The following is a 21,672-nucleotide window of genomic DNA, read 5'->3' on the forward strand; positions in this document are numbered from 1 at the left end:
GTGCATTGGTCATTGGACGAATTTATCGTATCACTATAATGTATCTATTCTGGCTATGTACATAATTTATTCCAAATATTGGCTTAAAAACAGCGATGCAATTCATCATAGCGAGCAAAGGTAGACAAAATTCGTACAACAAACATCCACTACGCACCTTTTCCTTTAAAGACACCTTGCCGCTTTTTGCAAACAATTCCTGTGTAAATTCCTGAAGCAGTCTCCAACAGATGTCTAGTCCAAGTATTTCCAGATCCGGGAAAACTCGCTAATCCTACCAGGGGTCTGGTCTCCATGCTCCAGTTAGCAACATTTACCGAGCAGTCCACTGAAAGTTAAGATCCATGATATTGAAAATAATATGACTTCATAGAAATTATACATTTTAAATCATGACTTTAAATAATGAATAAAGAAGAGAGCGTCATACGCATTATTACATCAAGTATAAAATTCCTCCACATTGTGAACAAAATGATGGTCTGTCTGTGTGTATGTACGTATGTATGTATGTATGTATGTATGTATGTATGTATGTAAGCATTCATGTATGCATGTATTTATGCATGTATGTATGTATGTATGTATGTATGTATGTATGTATGTATGTATGTATGTACTGTTACGGTAGAAATTACCAAAATAGAAATAAAGTGAAGTGTACACGATGAAGTTTGAAGAAAGGAATTTTACTGCAACCTCAACAATTAATTAACTATTTACACAAATAAATGGCTAAGAATGAAACAAAGTTTACAAGTATCACTACTAAATACCTTACTTGGTCGAGAGCACAGTGTTTTCAAAAGTTACTATAATTTCGAGGGTTCGCCGCAGAACAGTAACTTGGAAAAGCGTCAATGAGTTCGAAGGAGTTCACAGTATAGTTCAGTTGTACGATAGATTAAGTCCGATAATTGTCTAGGTTAGAAGGCTACACATGTACAGTTGACTGACGTGGCAATATGCAAATACACTGATGAGGCAAAATTGTACATTTTTCCATCCAGCACTTCAGAGCCGTATAGCTTCAACTTTTACCAACTTTCACCACTTTTCCTCAGTCTTGCACTCCGCTATTCATTTCATGCTTCATCCTTCAAGTACTCCGATTCTAATGGATATCTCCCTTCAAGTCTTGTCCACTCGGATGTTTCCATTCTCTGCTGAAATCTCGAGCTGTACTATCTTATATAGTGACTTAACATCTGGCCAAAGTATTTGCATCTTGCATTCCAGGAACATCTTCACCTGGGCGAACGAGGGCGCTCTCAAATGTTACCTACTTTGCACATGTAACGTATACCCTCATTAATTTAAATACGTCCTCTCGACCAAGACATCTCTCTCGACCAAGCTCGTTAAATTAATTTTAAATAAATACATTCACAAAATAATGGGCATCATAACAGTATATACGTATGCATGCATACCCGGCTGTATGTCTGTCTGCCAGTCTATCTGTCAGTCTGTAGGTTGGCAGACAGGCACGCGGGCATGTAGGTGGTTGGTATATAGGTAGATATTGTGGAAAACACATACTCGTGTTGTTTGACCTGCTAGCAATGCTATTTAAATGCTTTGCTTAGTAATTGAAGTTAGTACAGAGATACAAACGTTGTAAATGGATAATATGTCCTAAAATGAAAAGAAACTCAGAGGGACATGTAAACGTAAAACTGAATGTTCCTCGGGGATGAATTTCACTGATAATTACTTTTATACAATGTACGGTGAACCCTGTTTTTTTCTTTATTTTAACTAAGAATGAGTTGTTGTTGTTTTCTTGAACAAATTTAAAGTAAGAGCAAACGTTTAGAAATTTTTTTATTGCCCATTTCAGGTGTATGTGGAAACGCTTCGTACTTGCCGCCTGAATTGTGTCATTTGTAATTCACTATACATATCTAGGCTACAATCAGAAACACTGATCAAAGTAATGTAGTATCATTCAATTGATAAAAGTGAACCAATCACTTTTGTAAGCAGTTTTTATACATTTATTTGTAACTGCAAATAACCTAGTCTTGGTCACCCTGACATTTGCAGGATACTGTAATATAACTAGAATAAACTATCTGGCCTTGGGCACTAACACTTCTGAAGGAAAGAAATTCTTCCGAAATTTAGTGATTCTCTGCGTTTTAAGATTAGCAAGTGTAATTACCACATGTGCTTATACGTGATTGGTCAATGTATGCCGTCAGGAGTAAACAGGAGGTACTGGTATATAACGGGTGTTTGAGAGGCCGATTTGTAATATCGGTTGCTAACATTCATGGCAAGTCTTTAAAATAATAATAATAATAATAATAATAATAATAATAATAATAATAATAATAATAATTATAATAATAGTACATAGAAATAATAATAATTGTAATAATCGGGTTTATTCGAATATTAACCACCCTACCTGGGGTAGTTTTGTATGCTGAGTTCAACAAAGGGGGTCATTTTATGAACATCTGTTGCCATGGTAACCAAAATCACCATAATATGTTAATCATTTTTCCAAAATTTGACATAAAACATTGAAAAAAAAGATAATACAGTGAAAAAATGACCTTGTATTAGACATGTATGAGTTAGTGCTACCTGGTGTAACATAAATTGTATAAAATTGGATGGCTGTTTCCATGGAAACATAAGGTAGACGTGAAAATTATGTTTTCATTACATACACATACATCTCACAAATAACATTATAAATCTGATAAATATCTTTTTATTTGCACATTGACCCCACTACCAAGGGTAGTTTGTCATGCTGAATTAAAAAAAAGTGGTCATTTAATGATCAGTTGCCATGGTAACCAAAATAACCATATTATGTGATTTTTTGAAAAATTTGACATAAAACACTTAAAAAATTTCAAATTTAGGAAAAAACATCATTGCTGTTTGAATGTGTGGGTTGGTGATATATGTTGTAACAAGGTTTCATGAGTTTTGAAATTATCTGTATCAAACCTCAGCAATTCTAAAACTCTAAAAATCACCAGAATAAATTGTAAATACCTAAAATATACCAGCAGTCCTTGACAATTCCATTTACGCAGTTTGGTTCAGTCTTTTATCACAAAATCTTCAAAGTAAGTGTACTCACACATTTGAGTACAATTTGACATGATCGTTGACTCAAACTGTATATTACTGTTTGTACTTAGATTTTATCCAACAAAATATCGTCTGCTTTTACATTCTCCAACTCAACTGACAACATCATGATGTGCGTATGCGTACATATATTTCCGGGTCCCAGTGACACATGCCAAATTCAAACGATAAGGACACAATATAGTTGGGATCGATCACAGTATCACTACATCGATTGTTACAGGAATATCAATATTATTATCCAGAATTTCTCAGTCATGAAGCTCGTGACAAGTGCAGTGTAATAAAGATGGCGACTGTTATATTTTGCGCGTGCAAGTCGATTGACGTCACTAGAATGTATTACAATGTAGCCATAGTTATCACGTGAATCACGCATGTCATGTGCACTGCATTTATGTGTGTATGCAACGGTACACGTGTGCTATACACATATAATATACACAAGCAAGATAGGCAGTGACCAGGTCACTACTTTATTGTTTACATGACTTTGCCGAATGACTAGGAATAATCAGTAATTTACAAGTTGGTAAAATTTACACGAAGTTGACTTAAAAACAGAAATGGGCATTGCAAATATTTTGTAATGCATGCGTAGTCCGGATTGTTTGTCTTGCCATTGTTGCGTCTACTTTGAAAATTACATACATCTCGGCGAACACACATTCATATGAACAAAGCACAGTGCAGTGCATATGCCACGCTCCCACGTCAAAAATCAAAACAAAATAAATAAATAAAACAAAAATTTGCACTGTAAGACATGATAAAAAAGAAGAAGTGAGTACATAGTTATCAACAGAGATAGTACATCCGACCACATTTCCGATGACTTTGCTATTTGTGAGGCTAGCTAGCCACTTCGCTGTAACACTGAGTATTAATCTTAGTAATAGTATATTGTACTGCGACGACACATGATACGTCTAGATCAAAGGGGGACCTAGCATTTGTTCGATACTGACGTGGCCATTGAAAACCAGACTGCCGTATTTTTCTCAAAAGAAACAAATCAAAGAGATGCAGCAACTTTTGTGTGAGATACACCTAGTACAAACTAACCCCATCTTGACATAGTCTTGTCCTTTTCAGTTGCGCTGACATTTACAACCATATATGTTAACAAAGTCATCAGCTCTACATACCTTTTGCTATGAACAAAGTTCAACTTTCCTTTATTGACAGTGTAAATCATATATATATATATATTTGCACACGTAGTACATAAACTTCAGTTGAATATATGACATGGTCATGATGGATAAGCGATGTAACATTCGATTACGTAGGTCTTTGAGTAATAAGGTCCGGTTTGACACAACATTGACAGTCATGTACCAAAATATCCAACCAAAGTTTCGTTCAAGGAAACCGTTAGTTGCGTTATGATTGAACATAGTGCCGCTTTATATAGTTGAGGATGAGTAGCCTTCCATTTTTAAGGGAATATTGTTTAATTATCCATGATTTCACGTGTCACCATCAAGGTCGTGACCTTTTATTTGCGTTGTTTTAGTACACACACGCTGTGCAGATGCACACGTAAACACCTTGTGAATGTGATACAATGTTACACAGTGTAACAATATCATCATGCCTGGAATGACCTATATCACGTGCACTCCACATGTATGCCGTGCATTTCATAATTTCAGGTACGTTTTTGCATTCGGATTAATATATCATTACATGTTATCGGCTATTCATGAAAGTACAATTTGTAGTAAATGAAACAATATTCTACAACGTTTTACAGTAGCAGAAGACACAGGTCAAGTCAACTTTATGGCATGCCAGCACAATGACATTGCATTTTCGATTGCCATCAAATAAAATCAAAACCATACGATTTTAGAAGAGCTTCAAACGACTTAAAATCTCAAAATTGTATCGCAAGTAACGCAAAGATGAAAAAAATTAAATCAAGCGATTGTAGGCTGAGTACGAATTTGACATTTACTTCCGAATACTATGTCAGCTTTCCCATAGAAAAACAATGGCCGTGTTCTTTTATGACAACTGAACTTTGCTCACGTTCAACTTTTTCAAATGCGCATCAATCGGTCTGAAAATTCATAAATAGAGACCAAAGGGGTTATGTAAAAAATCTCTTGGTTTTAGATTTGTCATTTTTAAAATTCTTTTCTGGAAAATGATGTGCTATCGCTGACTATGTTGTTAAAACTCATTAAGAAAACCATAACGTTGTAATCTGTAAACCGGCACATTTTACCATGTACATCTACATAAATACAGACCTCTAACTTCGTTATTCTGTAAGTAAATTACACGTAATACATACAGACTGACCTAGCATTGGTTTCACAAAAATCAGTCTTTAATTTCATGAAAGCTGTTTAGCAAATAAAATCGAGAGTTTCGAGTTATTCCGTATATATTAGTTTAATACCCGTCAGCAAATACATGTAATGCTATCAACAGGTCAGCGATATGTGTTCCACGGACACTCACCACAGACAGTACAGTACTACTGCGCTCATATCAGAAAAACTTGAAATCGATATTCTTTTCACTAAACTTTACAACATTATTTTCTGACAACTAAACTTCGCTCAGCTCATGTTCAACTTTTTCAAATGCACACCAATCTGTCTGAAAAATCCAAAGGGGATTTGTGAAAATCTGAGTCATCGCTACCGCTACCATAGCTGTCAATCAAATATTAGTACCTAAATGCTTTGGGGAATACTGGACAATTGAGATCTTCGCTGGGCCGCAGTGCTAGTGCCAATCTAGTCATAAATAAAATAATATTGTCATACTTTTATTCATATACATGACTAGTACCAAGCTCCCAATTGTTACGACTTGAAGCTTGAATGGGAAATGTTGAACAATTAATATGGGTGTAAAACGTCAACCTTTACACCTCCTACGTATACACACCAACCATAAGTGATATTCCTCTAAAGTTCTCCCAACATTTTTCATTATTATGTACTATTTAAACCCCTCCACTTGTAATAATAATAATAATAATAATAATAATAATAATAATAATAATAATAATAATAATAATAATAATAATAATAATGAGAATGATAATAATTTCGTTTCACATTCAGACAGACCTTCAGGATATCAATTTTCAACGTCGGCACCTGTTTCATGATTCTTGGTTATTCTGTCAAGCCTATTTTGTTCCGACTCTAATAACTTTAAAAATACTTTAGTACATCCATACACTGAAACAACTCTGAATTGCACTCTTTAATGAAATGTAAGTGGGGAACTGATTAAATGCGTATGGTACGTGGGGATAGCAACTAACGCAAACGCAATCTGCGCGTTCTTCTTTTCATTGTATCTTTGAATTCGAATGCTTTGAAATTTAGAATAGATGGCTCACAACAGACTATAGCTGGCACAAGTAAACATAAACGTTATATGCTCTGTTTCGATCGGAGATTGGCTAATTGCACTTCAGTACAACAATTTGAAATGTGTCACTTCTGACTTCATCCTAGGGTATAGTATAGTGGGAAATACAATGACTTCATAATTTTTTTTTTGCTGGAGACATGTTAGAGTATTGAGGGAATTACTATGACATGATATAAATTTAGAGTTTTTACAGCTGTTTGTTCAGTTTTATGACCAGACTTGAGTTCTTTAGTTCAGAAAAGTAGTTACCATGATTGTAGTAATTCGGTAAAATGTTGTCACTCTGTACTTTGTCTTTCACTATTGTTGGGCAGAGATGACGAGCGTGATTAAACTAAAAAAAAGTTATGATAAAGACACCCCATTTATATTCATTATTATGTCATTATAGATGAACTGGTGAACAGTTCTGGTTACAGATCGGTTGTCAGTTTCAATATGCATCTCACGTCTCCCCATTCAATGTCATACATTCTGTAGGGGTGTCTATACGCGCGAGGGTAGGGGTTGTGCTAGCTATTCACGGGGATGAAATGTCACCTGATCATAAATAGCGTACCTTATTTAGTCGTAAAATCATTCTACTAGTAAATTTCATCGATTGAAATTAACGAGCTCAACATGTCTGTCAATCATTGTATGATGTAAATGTTATTTTAAACGTAAGAAAAAGAAAACAAGGTTAAGCGAGCGTAGCAGCTTAATTACATAACTAATAAAAGTCCGACTTTAACCACTATTCAAGACCAACTTACCTTTCTCGGTAATGTTCACAGCGTTATTCCAGTAATAAGGTCTTGCTGGATTATAAAACACAACCCTTTGACGAGAAGGCAAGTTGAATACAATCACTAAACAACCAAGGGTCACAAAAAGAGTTGCGACAAAGGACACTTTCAAAATGTGAATCATTGCAGTACCGTGGATTGGTATGAAATGGTACACTCGCAATTACAATAACTATACACGTATGCAGTGTCGTTGCACCCTCACACAAGTATAACTATATTATAGAACAAATGGTAGTATTGTTTACTTTGGGATGCTGTTCTAAAACACAGCTTGTTTTAAGTTGACTTCGCTCAACGGATACGTTTGATAAAACCAGGCAGACACCAATAAAAAAAACCCTACACATTCTATACTAAGACATCAAAATTGTCATTTCTTGATAGTATGGAATGCATAAATTAAACGTATTGCTAAGACACAGACAAACAGGCGCCAATGCTTTGGGGTCTGCATTTGTTATCTTCATGGCTGCACCTTAGATTACTTCATTTAGACAAAATGTCACAAGAAAATGTGTTCATTCAATGTGTACAGTTTGCTATCGGATTCGCAATGGTTATATCAAGCACAGCCAGTAAATGGTGACTTGAAATTAACTGAACGTATAGCTCGATACTGTATCAGTAAGGACATTCCTCGTTAAAAACCAAAACCAAGCTGTATAGATATATAACAGCCACACTGTTTGTGTATGATTATATTTGCAAGGTTACTTCGATTCTAGTACTGTTACATCTCTTTGTACATCTCTTTTCAATGACTGTCTGTAATATACAATCCGTCATTGATATACATATATTATGAATGTCTACAGATTTGCAAATTCTCATCAGGACAAGCTAGAAGGCTGACTAGGATTAGGATTATATTTATGATAATTTATTTAAATTCAGCGTTTAATCAAAATAGTTTGTTAGATATGATATCAAACAATTATGGTTTATATAAAGTGACATCTGGTACACATACACATATGTGCAGCGTGTCGTCAGTTTAACATATATTATGATAACCTTGGAACACCGTGCACATTTTTGAAACTCTATAGGAAAATAAAAGATGTTTTCCTTGCAAATATGACGATGAAACCCATAATTTCTATTTGTGAAGGAAAAATTTGGAGAGATTTCAAGATGTTTTATTTTCTATTTAAAGAAATTTGACAAGAAACCGTCCGTTTGTGATAATATGGTTTATGTTTTTGCGAACTTTTCAAATTTCAACATAGAATTTCACTGCATTATTTGTCACACAGTGATTCAGTTATGTAGCATACATCTTCCAAGTATATATATATATAGATATATTACAAACATGAGATAAAACGACATTAGTACTAGGAAAGTTACATATAATAATGGTAATTTATATTCATGAAATTATCACATGCTGTCTCAGTCATGTACCTAACTATCACATGATGTCTCATTTATGTCAAAAATATTGTCAAATATTTCATTTTAAAGATTCTTCTTTAAACATAATAACGAATGTTAATTAGTATATAATTTGGGTGATTATGCTACAGCTTTATAAATAGTATGTGTGCCAAAAGCTTTTGATATGTAAGGAAGATATCGACAGCGTATTTTAATTGTCACACTAACGAACCAACTGGATGTACTTATGTCTTTAGCTCTCGAAATAACAATTTCCAAATATTGCCTTATTCCAATAACTATATCTTTCTAGATGTAGCGAAACACAACACATTGCCCACACCAATTCTGCCTGGGGATGATGACGTCATTATGACACAATGGTGGCGTCATTATAGAGATTCATCGATGGACATGAAATGATGCCCTCTAAGTATAACCAGACCGACCAATCGATAGCTCACATTTTATCACTAAGTCAGCTACCTTTTTATGAGACGAAATTTAGAAAGCCAGACACAAGACAATCGTATCACTGACATATGTTTACCAACACCCGATTACTAATCTAAAGTATTGTTTTGAGTACCCTCTTAATATAACTATTTTATAACAAATTGTATATCTTCAATTCGATGTATTAACTCAAGAATTTGGCATTGAACTTGGGATCTTGACACCCTTAAATCAAATTACGTCATGTTCCTGTAAAAAATGTATGTGTGCCAAAAGCTTTTGATATGTAAGGAAGGTGTGTGAAAACGTGTCCATGTTTTTTTGTCCCAGCGATTTTCTGTTATGCAAACATATCAGTGATATACACACAAACACACAATGCCACAGAGATCCATTCACGTTTGGGACTACATGACAGGGCTATGTTGCACGCTCCATACGACAATAGCTCCGTGTGAGTAATTGTCCCCGACCTTTCGAGTCTCCCCAAATTCGCACTCGTCTTCTGAGTGAGACACGGCTGAGTGATACAGCCTATCCATCGAGTCTGTATTACTCACCCTGGCTTTGGGAGAAAAATCCCCTATTTCCAGTGGGATTCGAACGCGTGACCTCCCGACTGCTAATTTTGTGCGCTAACCACTATGCTACAGGGGAGCCGGTAACAATTTAGTTATTAGTGTTAAACTAATTATGGTGGTTCAGGGTAAACCATAGAAGTGGTATATACAGTAAACTTGTATTCAAGTAACCATGGCTTCAAAATGAGAGAGCTTTAGGAGGAAGATAGAAATACTCTTTTTAAACATGAATGACCATGAATTATACAGCACAAACCCAAAGTAATATCATGTCTCGTCTATTGCGCATTCTATTGACAACATAGTTACACACGGTAGTTTGCATACGAGAGTCACAGTTAATACAGTTTGTGAAATATCGCGTCGTGTCATTGAATTTTGTGGACTCATAATATTGATATAAAAGGGAATTTATTGAAATGTGAGAAACTTCTTTTTCAAGCTGTTCTGATTCCAAACCGTTTACGTCGACAGGCTAGGGGTGGTGGAATTATCTACAGAGAGACCATATTATAGGCAATCACACCCATAATGTAGTCACTTTGTGTCAGTGACAATATAATAACTGCAATAGAAACTCAATTTGTTTCCTACAGAGAACGTAATGTGTTTCAATGAGTGAATTTTCTTCACACTGTGTGATTGAGTATGTCTTGCTGTGCTGTTAAGCCCAATAAAGAACACTGTGCACAACACGAATTGACATAATTACGATTTATTTGTGTATTCACAAATTTGGTATTGAATACGAATCGTGTTCGTGTCTCAGTAGGGATTTAAAGGATGAAGGTCTGTTGTTATTTAGCTTTTTGAAAAAAAAATTATTTTGCGATATTACTTTCCCTTTGTTGTCTTCTGAATGCCTGCTATGTAGATGGTAACAGTGTGTCGGCGTTACATCAGCTATATACGGTGTTACAAATATGGTGGCGGGGAAAAACTAATTGTCATTCTAAAATGTTAATTGGATTACTATCGAAGTAGTATTCATTACTCTAGTGTGTCTAAGAGCGTTATTGCAAGGTCAACAACTTGTATTCCGTGCATGACGTTTTGTGTATCACAAAACAGATTTTCAGACTCGTTGTCACTTAGATAGAATTGCCACGTATTCCCCTCTCTCGAGATACATAACTCATTTCAGATAAACAAACGTCGAATCTTGTGATATACATGCAAATGTAAGTCTTGATTTCCAAGCATTATGCCACCCGAGACACCGTCTTCAAGTCATATCTCTTGTGATCGAAACTTCAGTTGAGAGACAACAGCATGTTTTGATATGTGATTCGTAAAGTAGTTATATGATATCGCATCGTTCGTTGTGCTCGTGTGAAATCAATTCAAATTCGTTTAGACGCAAAACAGCAGGTATACAGTAATTTAAGAGTTGTGGAAAGCAATACTATTTGTTGTCATCGAATGTTGTGCTTTACTTGAACACGTAAAGTGACTATTTCTTTCGTTAATACGCATTGTGAGTGTTGGGGTTACTGTAACATTTGACAAACCGTGTGCAGCGACTTTGGTCATATTCTACTCGTCACCTACAATTGCAAGATAGCAAAGATTAAGATAACACATCTGTGATCATAGGAGTTTGGGGATATGTTCAACTTGATTTAGAGAATATGACGTTTTAGTAGAGCAACTATGAAATATATTCCTCTCAAACAGTTGACTTGAGAAGGTGTTTAGACTTACTTCATCAGTTAGAGAACATATAAAAAGAATTAAAAAATTAGAGCATATTTTATAAAAATGTTAATATAAAATTTCTTGTTCATAAAAGTAATATGTTTACCCCCCCCCCTCCTTTACTTAATTACAATGAGAAGTATTTAAAGTAATACATAATATATAGCGGTTTCAGTGATATTTGAGTCAAAATCAGTTAGTGTAAACTTTGGGGCCTGTACAAGGTTTTTATGAGTCTACAGTCGAAATAAAGGCGCATATATGCAGGTGCAGTCAACGATGCTGTTCTTGCAAAAAGTATTTTGTTCAGTGAGCGGGCATTTTTTTCGATAAGTAGCGGGATCGGGAGCAAACAAGGAAGAATAGCAGCGCGCCGAAGTCCCGATTTTGATACAGTAGGAGGGGAAAACATAGAATTGTGGGGTAAAGGCGCACATTGTGTACGTCAAGATGAATTGTTGGTACAGTGAAAGGTGCAAACGTTTTCTTAGTGGGGAGTGGGTAAATTATTCACAATATTGGGTGGGCAATGAGCTGGGGGGGGGGGAAGTTAAAACCCAGTTGGAGGGGAGGCTGATATCCCTCTCTATTTGTGGGAGGGCACACATAAGAAGAGCTAAACATTCTCCCTAAAATTGATGTTTGTGGGCGATTCTAGATTTATTAAAAGCATCACTGTGGTCTGAAACGACATATAGTTAATGAAAACCGCAAATCTGTCCATTGGCTAAACCTGGATATTTTATAGTTTCGTTATGATTTGTTGTAACTCCTATTAAATAACAATCGATTGTTTAATCAGAAAGGCTATAGTGAACATCTAGCTATGTGATGATGTGAAGTTGGTGGATGAGATTGTAAAAAAAAAGATGTATATAACAATATTTTGTTGTTCAGCCAAGTAACTGACCCAAACCTATACAGCGTTTGTTCGAGTCATTGTTTACCGATAAAAATAACTCGAAGTGTATAACAATGCAGCCGTAGCATGTATAAAACGTTTAATATGATTGTACAACAGTGAATTATTTTATGGACAGTATGGTTTATGATTAGGTTCCCTAACCCTATTCTTTTCTCAGGACTGACTCGACCACAACCCAATTTTCGACTGTTTGCTGATGACTCAAATCTAGTTCATACTTACCCAGCAAACCTCTCAATTGATCTTGACATTGCTACCAACCAACTAAAGATGGTGCTGCAATGGTGTGATGTCAATAAAATGACAATCAACAAAACGAAATCAAATTATATTATTTTTAGGGGCAAACAGAGACAAGTAGATGTTAAGGGTTCTATTCTACTGAGAAGAGACACTGTTAGTGAAATAGATGTTGTCCCTTTTCTTGGTCTCCTTATTGATAAACATTTAAAGTGGACTAATCACATAGCACATGTCCACAGCAAAATCAAGACGAGGTGTGGTATGCTATTCAAACGTAAGACATTTTTTACCAATAGACACTTTGATTCTCTTGTATTCATCCCTTATTCAGTCTCATCTTACCTACGGTCTAGAAGTTTGGGGGAATGGATATTCGACACCTTTATATTGTATTTTGACGGCACAAAAGACGGCAGTCCGTGCGATGACGTTTAGCTCGTATACGGATCATTCTGCCCCATTGTTCAAACAACTGATAATCCTACATATTTTCAAACTGTACAGATTTTCAGTCGGCTCTAGTTATACATGATCTGATGTATCACAAGTCTGCACACTCTATTACAGATTACTTTACTCTTATAGATTATCCCTATGATACAAGACAAAGACATAGTGGTAACCTTTTTCTAGAATATAATCATACAACATTTGGTCAATCTTCCATTTCATACTCTGGCGTTAAAATCTAGAATAATATGCCTGTTGAGATTCGGTCTATGGGCTCATGCACGAATTTTAAAAAGACAGTGAAGGAGTTGTTATTCTCAGAATATGTATAACTATAATGTCATGTACAACTTTATATTTCTTTCGTTAACTGACTGTGGTGATTGTATGTGTATCAATTTTACTGTTCCACTGTTGATTGTTGTGCCTTGTCATTTTGTTATGTTTCTTATTTGTTATAGTTTCTATGGCAATCTTGAACATCAAATATACACCTACAAGTACGAGTGTGCTTGTTAGTCACTAAGGGGAGACAAGCTTGACTAGCTTTGCTATTTCTTGATCCCTTTTGCCATTTATTCTGTATGTGTATCTTTTTTAAGATTAATTTTTATTATTATTATATTGATGAATAAACTTATTACTAAATATCCTTGTTTAAAATGTGGTTGTCAGTGGCCCTAAAATCTGTCTCTAACCAGTATGGAATCGGCTGGGTTTTATCATAATTTTTCCTTATATTAGAAGGATGATGCTCAGTTTGGTTTACCGAGCAACGGAGATTTCCCCTATGGACATCTTTAACACTTGGACACTTTTGCACTGAACAGGAGTCACCCGTATTTGAATTTCCCAATTTAATTTCGGATTAATGAAAAAGTGTATTATTATCGTTTTCCTTATTTACAGTTTGCCAAATGCTAGTCACTTTTTGTCTTTCAGGATATTGCTGCAAAACGTACACCACTTAAAATGCAATAATTAGATGCTATTCTCCAATATTTCATTCAGCCAAGGAAAATACGAGTGACGTCTTTGCCATTAGTATATGTTTGATTTGTATTTATATTTTTTGTCACAACGTCGAGTAGTCACGAGCGGAAAGTAATGGCACTTTTGAACGTTTTGACTGATATTTCAAACACAGCAGAATCAGTGACGTAGGCACGCGTTGTCGTAACGTAGAACGACCAGAGTGTATAATCGATATTTTGCTTCAACTTGACTTTTGCACGGTGTAATACGTATACAGTAATAATACAAATTAAAAGTTCAACCATACGATATATTCAACAAGAAAATATAACATCAAACTTTCTTCCAGTTAAATATATCCCCTGACATAGGTTTCTGAAACATAATAAAGCTGCACTTTTCTAGATGTACATGTCAGTGGCAGTATTATTAGAAGTGCAAGTGCAGTGTTACGGAAAAAGAGTCTTGCTGACTTTGCTTTCATCCCGAGCCGTTCTGTTATCTTACACGTATATCAGAATACTCTGTAATAAACCATACCAGTGGATGTCAGTTCGGATCACTAGCTTATCTCCATAATATCAAATGACCTATTTACATATTCAACTCAAGTTAACATTAACCATATTTGGCAAATTGTAATGTAAGTTTAGACAATATTTAAAAAATCCACTGCCGATTGCGTTAATTTTTGAGCAATTTTATTCCACAAATAGTTTTTAAGTCCAATATTGATTTTTATCGGGTGAAAAAGTTGTTGTGTACGATGATATCAATGTTTGAAAAAAAAAATAAGTACAAATCAAACATCTACTAATGATAATTTAAACAGCATGGCTTCTGAAACAAAAACGGCAAGGCTGTTTCTTTCTTAAGTTGCCACATTTGTCTAGCTGTGGTAAATTAATGAAATAAAACATGCTTATAAGCAATTTCATGAAAATTCAGAAAACGTGTACACAGTAGACACAGATTATCCTTTTTTGCGATTTATCTTCCTTTAATTTACCTTTTGACACTCGTCTTGCTCTTTTACCTCTAGTATTCTACAGTCTACTATTTTAGACAGGGAACTTAGATGTTAAACTCCTCCCCTTGGGCCCCCAAAGTACGCACAGTAAACAAATTGCTATATGTATAAGGCGTAATCGTTACAACAGGAAACTTGGGGTCGACTCCACTGTCTGTCAGGTTTGGCATATAGATAAAAATATCGGTATCTCAGAAAGAATCACATTACTCAGAACTGTTGCATTTTAACACATCAATGATCTCCTCCAAGACCATGCGTAAAATCCACATTTACAGTGGCCTCGGTCTAAATGCATAGCCCCCTTCATGAACGTCATTTGGATTAGTTCTCCAAATTGTTCCTCCTTTTTTTCGTTTGGCAATTTGCCGCTTTTATGTGTGTTCAACGCCCTGAGCGAGATACGTATTTAAAGTAGCAGATCTTTACATTTTGCTGTCGCTAATTTTATGGTCAGAGGATTGCACAAAGTGCTATCCCTTGTATTGTTACTTCCGAAGCTTTCACTCATCGAAATATCTGCAGGGGTCTTTTCGTTGAACTACGTGTTTCAGTATAGCTATTAAGCCACACGGCTTCGTTTTATAGTATACCGCATCTTTCACCTAAACATCCTGTCCAAACGCCATATGAACGCACGACATTGTATATATGTAAATATATATATATTTGCACCAAACTATACACTTTCATAATTATTATCTGTCAGTGCATTCGTCTCTAAATTGTTTACGAAGAAGTCACATCGTTTATTAAATAAAATAAATTAACATTATGTCTACATACGCTAGTAAAGCCATAAAACAGTTCAGAAGGAAGTTTGCTTGAGACAACTCCTAAGTTTAATTTGTTAAGATTGATGGAAAAGGCCCGCTAGACCTTTAGTAAAGCTTCATTTGTTTATGGTTTATTTTTTGGATTATAACGTCATCTTAGCGTCGGAGCCTAAGGTTCTACATTTTCTCGTAAAACTATTCTCCTGATATTGAAAGTAATTGTTCCGCCACCTCCTTCCCTCTTTTAATGAAATTGGGAGTGACGCATCAGGAAATCTTAAAATAATTTGAATCAAGCGGAAAACACCATTTATCATTTTATTGTTGGCGAAAGGAAAGAGAACCGACAAATCAACCCCGTTTGGCGTAATTCTTTAAACGCAACAATTGTTTTGATGCAAATGAATCATACACATTCTGAGAAACTCATTATTTTCAAATTAGCTGACTCTCCACTGTCATTTTCGCTGCCTAATTTACCTTTTTTAAGTGTCTCTAAATTTTAATCTTGACGAAAGTTACGGAGTCTGGATTACGGCAGCAAGTGAAAAGTCCCTGGAAACTGAATAAACATTGACACCTAGGGTACCTATAAAACCCAATCCATCGGCTCAGCAACAGTCTTTTGCAGGCCGAGCAGTGCACCATTCTGTCTACACATTACTACGGGAGCGTTAACCTTACCAACATGCCGAAATTTCCACGTGAGTATTACATATTTTGAATTTATGTTTTACATTCTGTAAATGTGGTTCAACCAGCACTTGTATTCAACTTCTTATAAATGTACTTATTCGGAAAGTGCTTTTAGTTTTGAAAGGGAATTTCATTGTCACTTCGTACACATCTTAGCGCCCCTATTTGATTCGTGGTACAATTTCCTATAGAATGTTAATGCGGCTTAACTGTCTTTCGTATTACACAGTTCGTTATCCAAAAAATAAAATAATTTGAGGTTCAAGTTCACAACTGCTCCTTTCTTAAATTATGATAGAGATAATTACAAGGTCGGTGATTAAAGTAAAGCAAGATGTTTGCTTGTTCCCCAAAAAGTTGATTTGTGGCTATCAATTCATAAAGTTTGTATTTTGCCATGATTTCCCTTCACTTTTACCACATAACACACCAACTTGGTATGTGAGATACAACATTAACTATTCAACACACTTAAACGTTTAAGAGAGAATGATCGGTTTAATATATATGTAAATAGAATTCAGATATAACTTTACCATGCATTTTCTGAGGACCCTGTCTGGTTGAAAGGCGACCGTAAATCTTTATCATTCAAGTTCATTTCATGGTTGGTTCATAGTTAAAAGGGATTAAGTCATTATAGTATGTTTCTATAGATGATGCCCTGTGAACAGTGCGAACAGAATCTAGCTGGAGACTAAAAGTTTTGTCAAGACAATATACTCCCCTCTTTTAATATCGTACACTGATCTGACGAAATCGTTAAATATATATGCCCGTCTGGTAATACACTAATGTAATGGTAATTTGTAGTTTTTGTATCGACTAAAAACTGACTTCCTCCTCGGCTCTGTTCCTGACTTGAGAGCTTGAGATAAGTTAATGCCCCATGGCACGATGATTTTCATTAATACATGAACAAAAAATGTGTAGCTGATTACAGTGGTTATATATCTAGTAATACAGTAGGAGACATCACCCGCGACGGTTTTAGAAATCCGACTCTTCTGTAGATTTCACTTATTATAACAACAGTATTGTCGCACATAAAGGTTGATCTCATACCGAGAAGCCATAGAGAGAGAGAGCGCAAAAACCCTCTATTGTTAGTTTGTTTAGATGCCTTTATCATACTGATCATCACGTACACCTCAGTTACACTCAATCGAAGTAACAGCAGGATAAAGGTACTATCGAATGATGGTAATTACTAAGCAGAGATCGGAAATAGACTTTGAAGCAATCTCCAGTGAAAAAATTGAATGCACTTAAGCTTATATGTTTTCAAATTGCTATACCCTCTGGCATTTATCGTAATTATTGGAGCAACAGATGACGTTTGTACCTTTGAAAAAAATCTAAAATTCAATACCTCAAAATGAAACACATTCATGTAGTTAATAAATACAACGAATTAAACGTGACACCACAGGGGTCTATTGGACTTTAATACGGGAAAACTTTTAAATGAACAACATTTTATAGCAATTTAAGACCCACAAAGTATGAATGATTGACATCCTGTTTTTTTAGTCATAAAGTACTGTTGTAAAGTTTTAATATACATGTCACAAAAAATGTATGTTTCACGCAGTGTGTATATGTTACACAACCTGTATATTTCGCACACAAACATTTCACACACCATGTATATATCACACGCTCTGTATATTTCGCACACAGTACACGTGCAATTTAAATTCGCACACTATATACGTTACGCACAATATATATTTCATATTCAATGCGTATATTTCACGCTCAATATATATTTCACACACAAAGTATATTTCGCACACTGTAAAATTTCACACACAAAGTATATTTCACAAATTGTATATTTCACATTCAATGTCTATTTCACATATCATCATGGTATATTTCACACCCAATGTATATTTCACACCAAGTATAGATGTCACGCTCAATATATATTTCACACACAAAGTATATTTCACACATTGCATATTTCACATTCAATGCGTATATTTCACACATAGCATATTTCACACTCAATGTATATCTCACACAAACTGTATATTTCACATTCAATGTATAGTTCACACGCAAAGTATATAACACACATTGTACATTTCACATGCAGTGTCTTTTTTACAAACATAATGTATATTTCACACATGGTATATTTCACAACCAATGTATATTATACATCTAATGTATATTTCACACCCAGTGTAGATTTGGTGCTCGATGTATATTTCATTGATAATGTATATTTCACACATGCTATATTTCACACACAATGTATATTTCGGACACTGTAAATTTCGCACACAAAGTATATTTCTCACATTGTATATTTCACATTCAGTGCGTATATTTCATATTCAATGTTTATTTCACACCCAATATATGTTTTACAGTCAATGTATATTTCACACAATGTATATTAATTTTTACACTCATGGTATATTTCACACCTACACACACACTGTATATTTCCCACCTAATATATATTTCACACTCAATTTATATTTCCCATTCAATACACATTTCACACACTATGTATATTTTACACCCAATGTATAATTCCCACGATGTATATTACCCAAAAGTCGTATATTTCACACATAACGTATATTTCACACGAAGATATACTTCATACGATATATATTTCTCACATTTAATGTATATTACACAAACATATTTCATTTTATACAGTACATATTCATTTTCACAAATGGTGTTTCACACTCAATGCAATTCACATTCAATGTATACTTGGCACGATGTATATTTGACACACTGTACACTTCACTTAGAATGCCATTTTCCACATTATGGATTAATTCATTTTTGTATTAATGTATTTCAGTTACTGCAGCGATCTTTCTCATCCTGACAACCTACATCTTCTCAATGAACGAGGCGGCGTGTAGAAGCCGTTGGAAGGTGTTCAGTCTGGCAGCATGTAAGCGATCGGAAGACCCCTCTATCAAAGACTATATGACAGAATTCAGGTTATTCGATTTGAATGACGATAGTGTTATTACTTTTGATGAAGTTGATAGACTTGAAGCATTCCTCAAGGAAATGGACAATAATGGTGAGAATCACACAACGCATAACCTATTTCTTATAGTACAATCTGTAGTTTGAATATCAATTATAGTGTTTCAAAGATTAGTTGAGAACACTCAATATAGATGTTAGAGCAAATAAATAAACCCTAAACTATTAGAATGACGACAAAGTGTACAGATAGCATCCCGACAAGACAAATATGTCATATTTATACACCATATGTAGCTGCCCATAATAAACAGTAATTTATCAACATGGGCAGAATTCTATGCTTGATTAATTAACAGAGGAACGATGTATAACAGTGCGGATGGCTTTGTTCGAATTTCAAATTTCACCTCAGCTCCTCATTGAGCTAGACGTTGGGTAAAGAGATCTTCAGATTCAAACCTAAAGGCTGCAGGCTAGTCTCTAGTCTAATGAGAGTTGTAGTAGATATAGCTGTAGTAGAAAACGGGAATGATAAAGGAAATATACAATATAACAGTAAAAAACGGACAGACATATGACCGACCGTACTTCTTATTATTATACTACTGTAGTCAATCATGATAACACCAATGCTATCTGTCAGATCAGTATGGCGCCATAGTCGGTGGGAATAATAATAACTTTTTTCGATATTATTTTAAGGTATAATTGCCTATTCGTTGCAAGTTTGAATTATTATAAACAAACATAGCAAGACTACAGTTACTATAGTAACCATTTTTTGAAAGTTTCAGTTGGAAATAAAACACACGTTGATTTATATTTTCATAACATTTCAAAACATTATTCTTACCTTTATGGATTTGATTTCTTCTTAAAACCTGTACTAATATATTCACTTGGCTGAAAATGGTTACACATAAATTGTCAAGGTGTTCAATATTACAAGTAAGTCATTGCAACTTACAACACACTTGCAGCTATCACAGTTTTAAAAATCTAACCATTTCCAATGCACTAAATTTTGATGATAAACATTTCATCCGAGACTGGAATTAACAGATTCATTTCATTTTTGGCACATTATTGCAAGGGGGCTCTCGTGCTGTATTTTTTACTGGCAATGCATTTAACCGGCTTCTATCCTAGAAATTACCTATAAAATTTGGAAGATTTTATCGAGAACATGGTTTAGCTTCTACATTAATGACAAATTCTCCCACGTCAAAGTCGTTGTTACACTGAAAACATTTTTTTAAAAAAGACAGCAGCAGATAGTGAGTGATAATAAACTTCGTTTACTAATCAAAAACTGTTAAATTTTATTCGACGAAATTGAGAATACATGTACTATTACGAGAGGTCCGTTTCTAATTTACTGGAAGAAAAATTTACATGTATTTCTAAGTTAGAATATACATTTATGTTGATGATGATGAAAGTTAAACGCTCAAGACGAAATGTATTTTTTTGCCCTGTTTACAACTAATCATCAGTGAGCTTACGAATATATCACGTACAACTAAAGAAGTGTTATCCGAAATGTCCGTGATTTACTATTTTGGGACTTTATGCTTTACATCTAACTTTAACATACGTATTTAGTTAACATACTTTTCCTTTCATCTGACTTCTATATATTTGATACTACTTACACCAGATAGTTATAAACATAAGAACTTGCAATGAAGACAGTATCAGAAATGATGTTCCTTATGTATTTACACTAATTTATATATAAAGTATTTTACAAAAAGTATCCAGAGAAACTTTTCATTTTGTCCTTGTCATACCATGAAACTATATCTGAAAAATGACAACCATGTAAAATCAAATCATTCCAGTCTTTCATGCGACATATATCTTGTTATTGCATCACGGGATATGTTTTGCAATACCTAATAAATGGACCTTATCAATCTGAATATTGTTTTAACAAATTTTAGCCAAAAGCATATATTTACCAAAAGCTTTCGACAAGTGCCTCTAACCATCTTTCCTCTCTGCCACTAGATCTTGCCATTTTTGAGTTTAGTGCTCGTACATTTCACCAAATTCACTCACTGATTCTTAATACATCAATTTTATTTTGTTACAGGTGATAATAAAGTTTCTTTGACGGAATACATCTACGATGCAGAGAAGTCTGATCGAGACACGCTAAACG

At 34.7% G+C, this 21,672-nt stretch overlaps 1 protein-coding gene across 1 annotated transcript in view; it reads left to right on the top strand.

Annotated features, from left to right (window-relative positions):
* The first annotated feature begins 16,469 nt into the window (after positions 1–16,469).
* LOC144447706 (uncharacterized) overlaps positions 16,470–21,672 on the top strand; it is a 5,756-nt gene continuing 553 nt past the window's right edge. Inside the window, exons 1-3 of the mRNA XM_078137785.1 lie at positions 16,470–16,537; positions 19,366–19,596; positions 21,604–21,672. The exon at positions 21,604–21,672 is cut by the window's right edge and continues 553 nt beyond it. Of these exons, the coding sequence (XP_077993911.1) occupies positions 16,522–16,537; positions 19,366–19,596; positions 21,604–21,672 (316 nt within the window). The 5' untranslated portion in view covers positions 16,470–16,521. The remainder of the gene's footprint in view (positions 16,538–19,365; positions 19,597–21,603) is intronic.

The sequence above is a fragment of the Glandiceps talaboti genome, chromosome 16, assembly GCF_964340395.1.
Source record: "Glandiceps talaboti chromosome 16, keGlaTala1.1, whole genome shotgun sequence".
In the NCBI taxonomy this organism is placed as follows: Eukaryota; Metazoa; Hemichordata; class Enteropneusta; family Spengelidae; genus Glandiceps; species Glandiceps talaboti.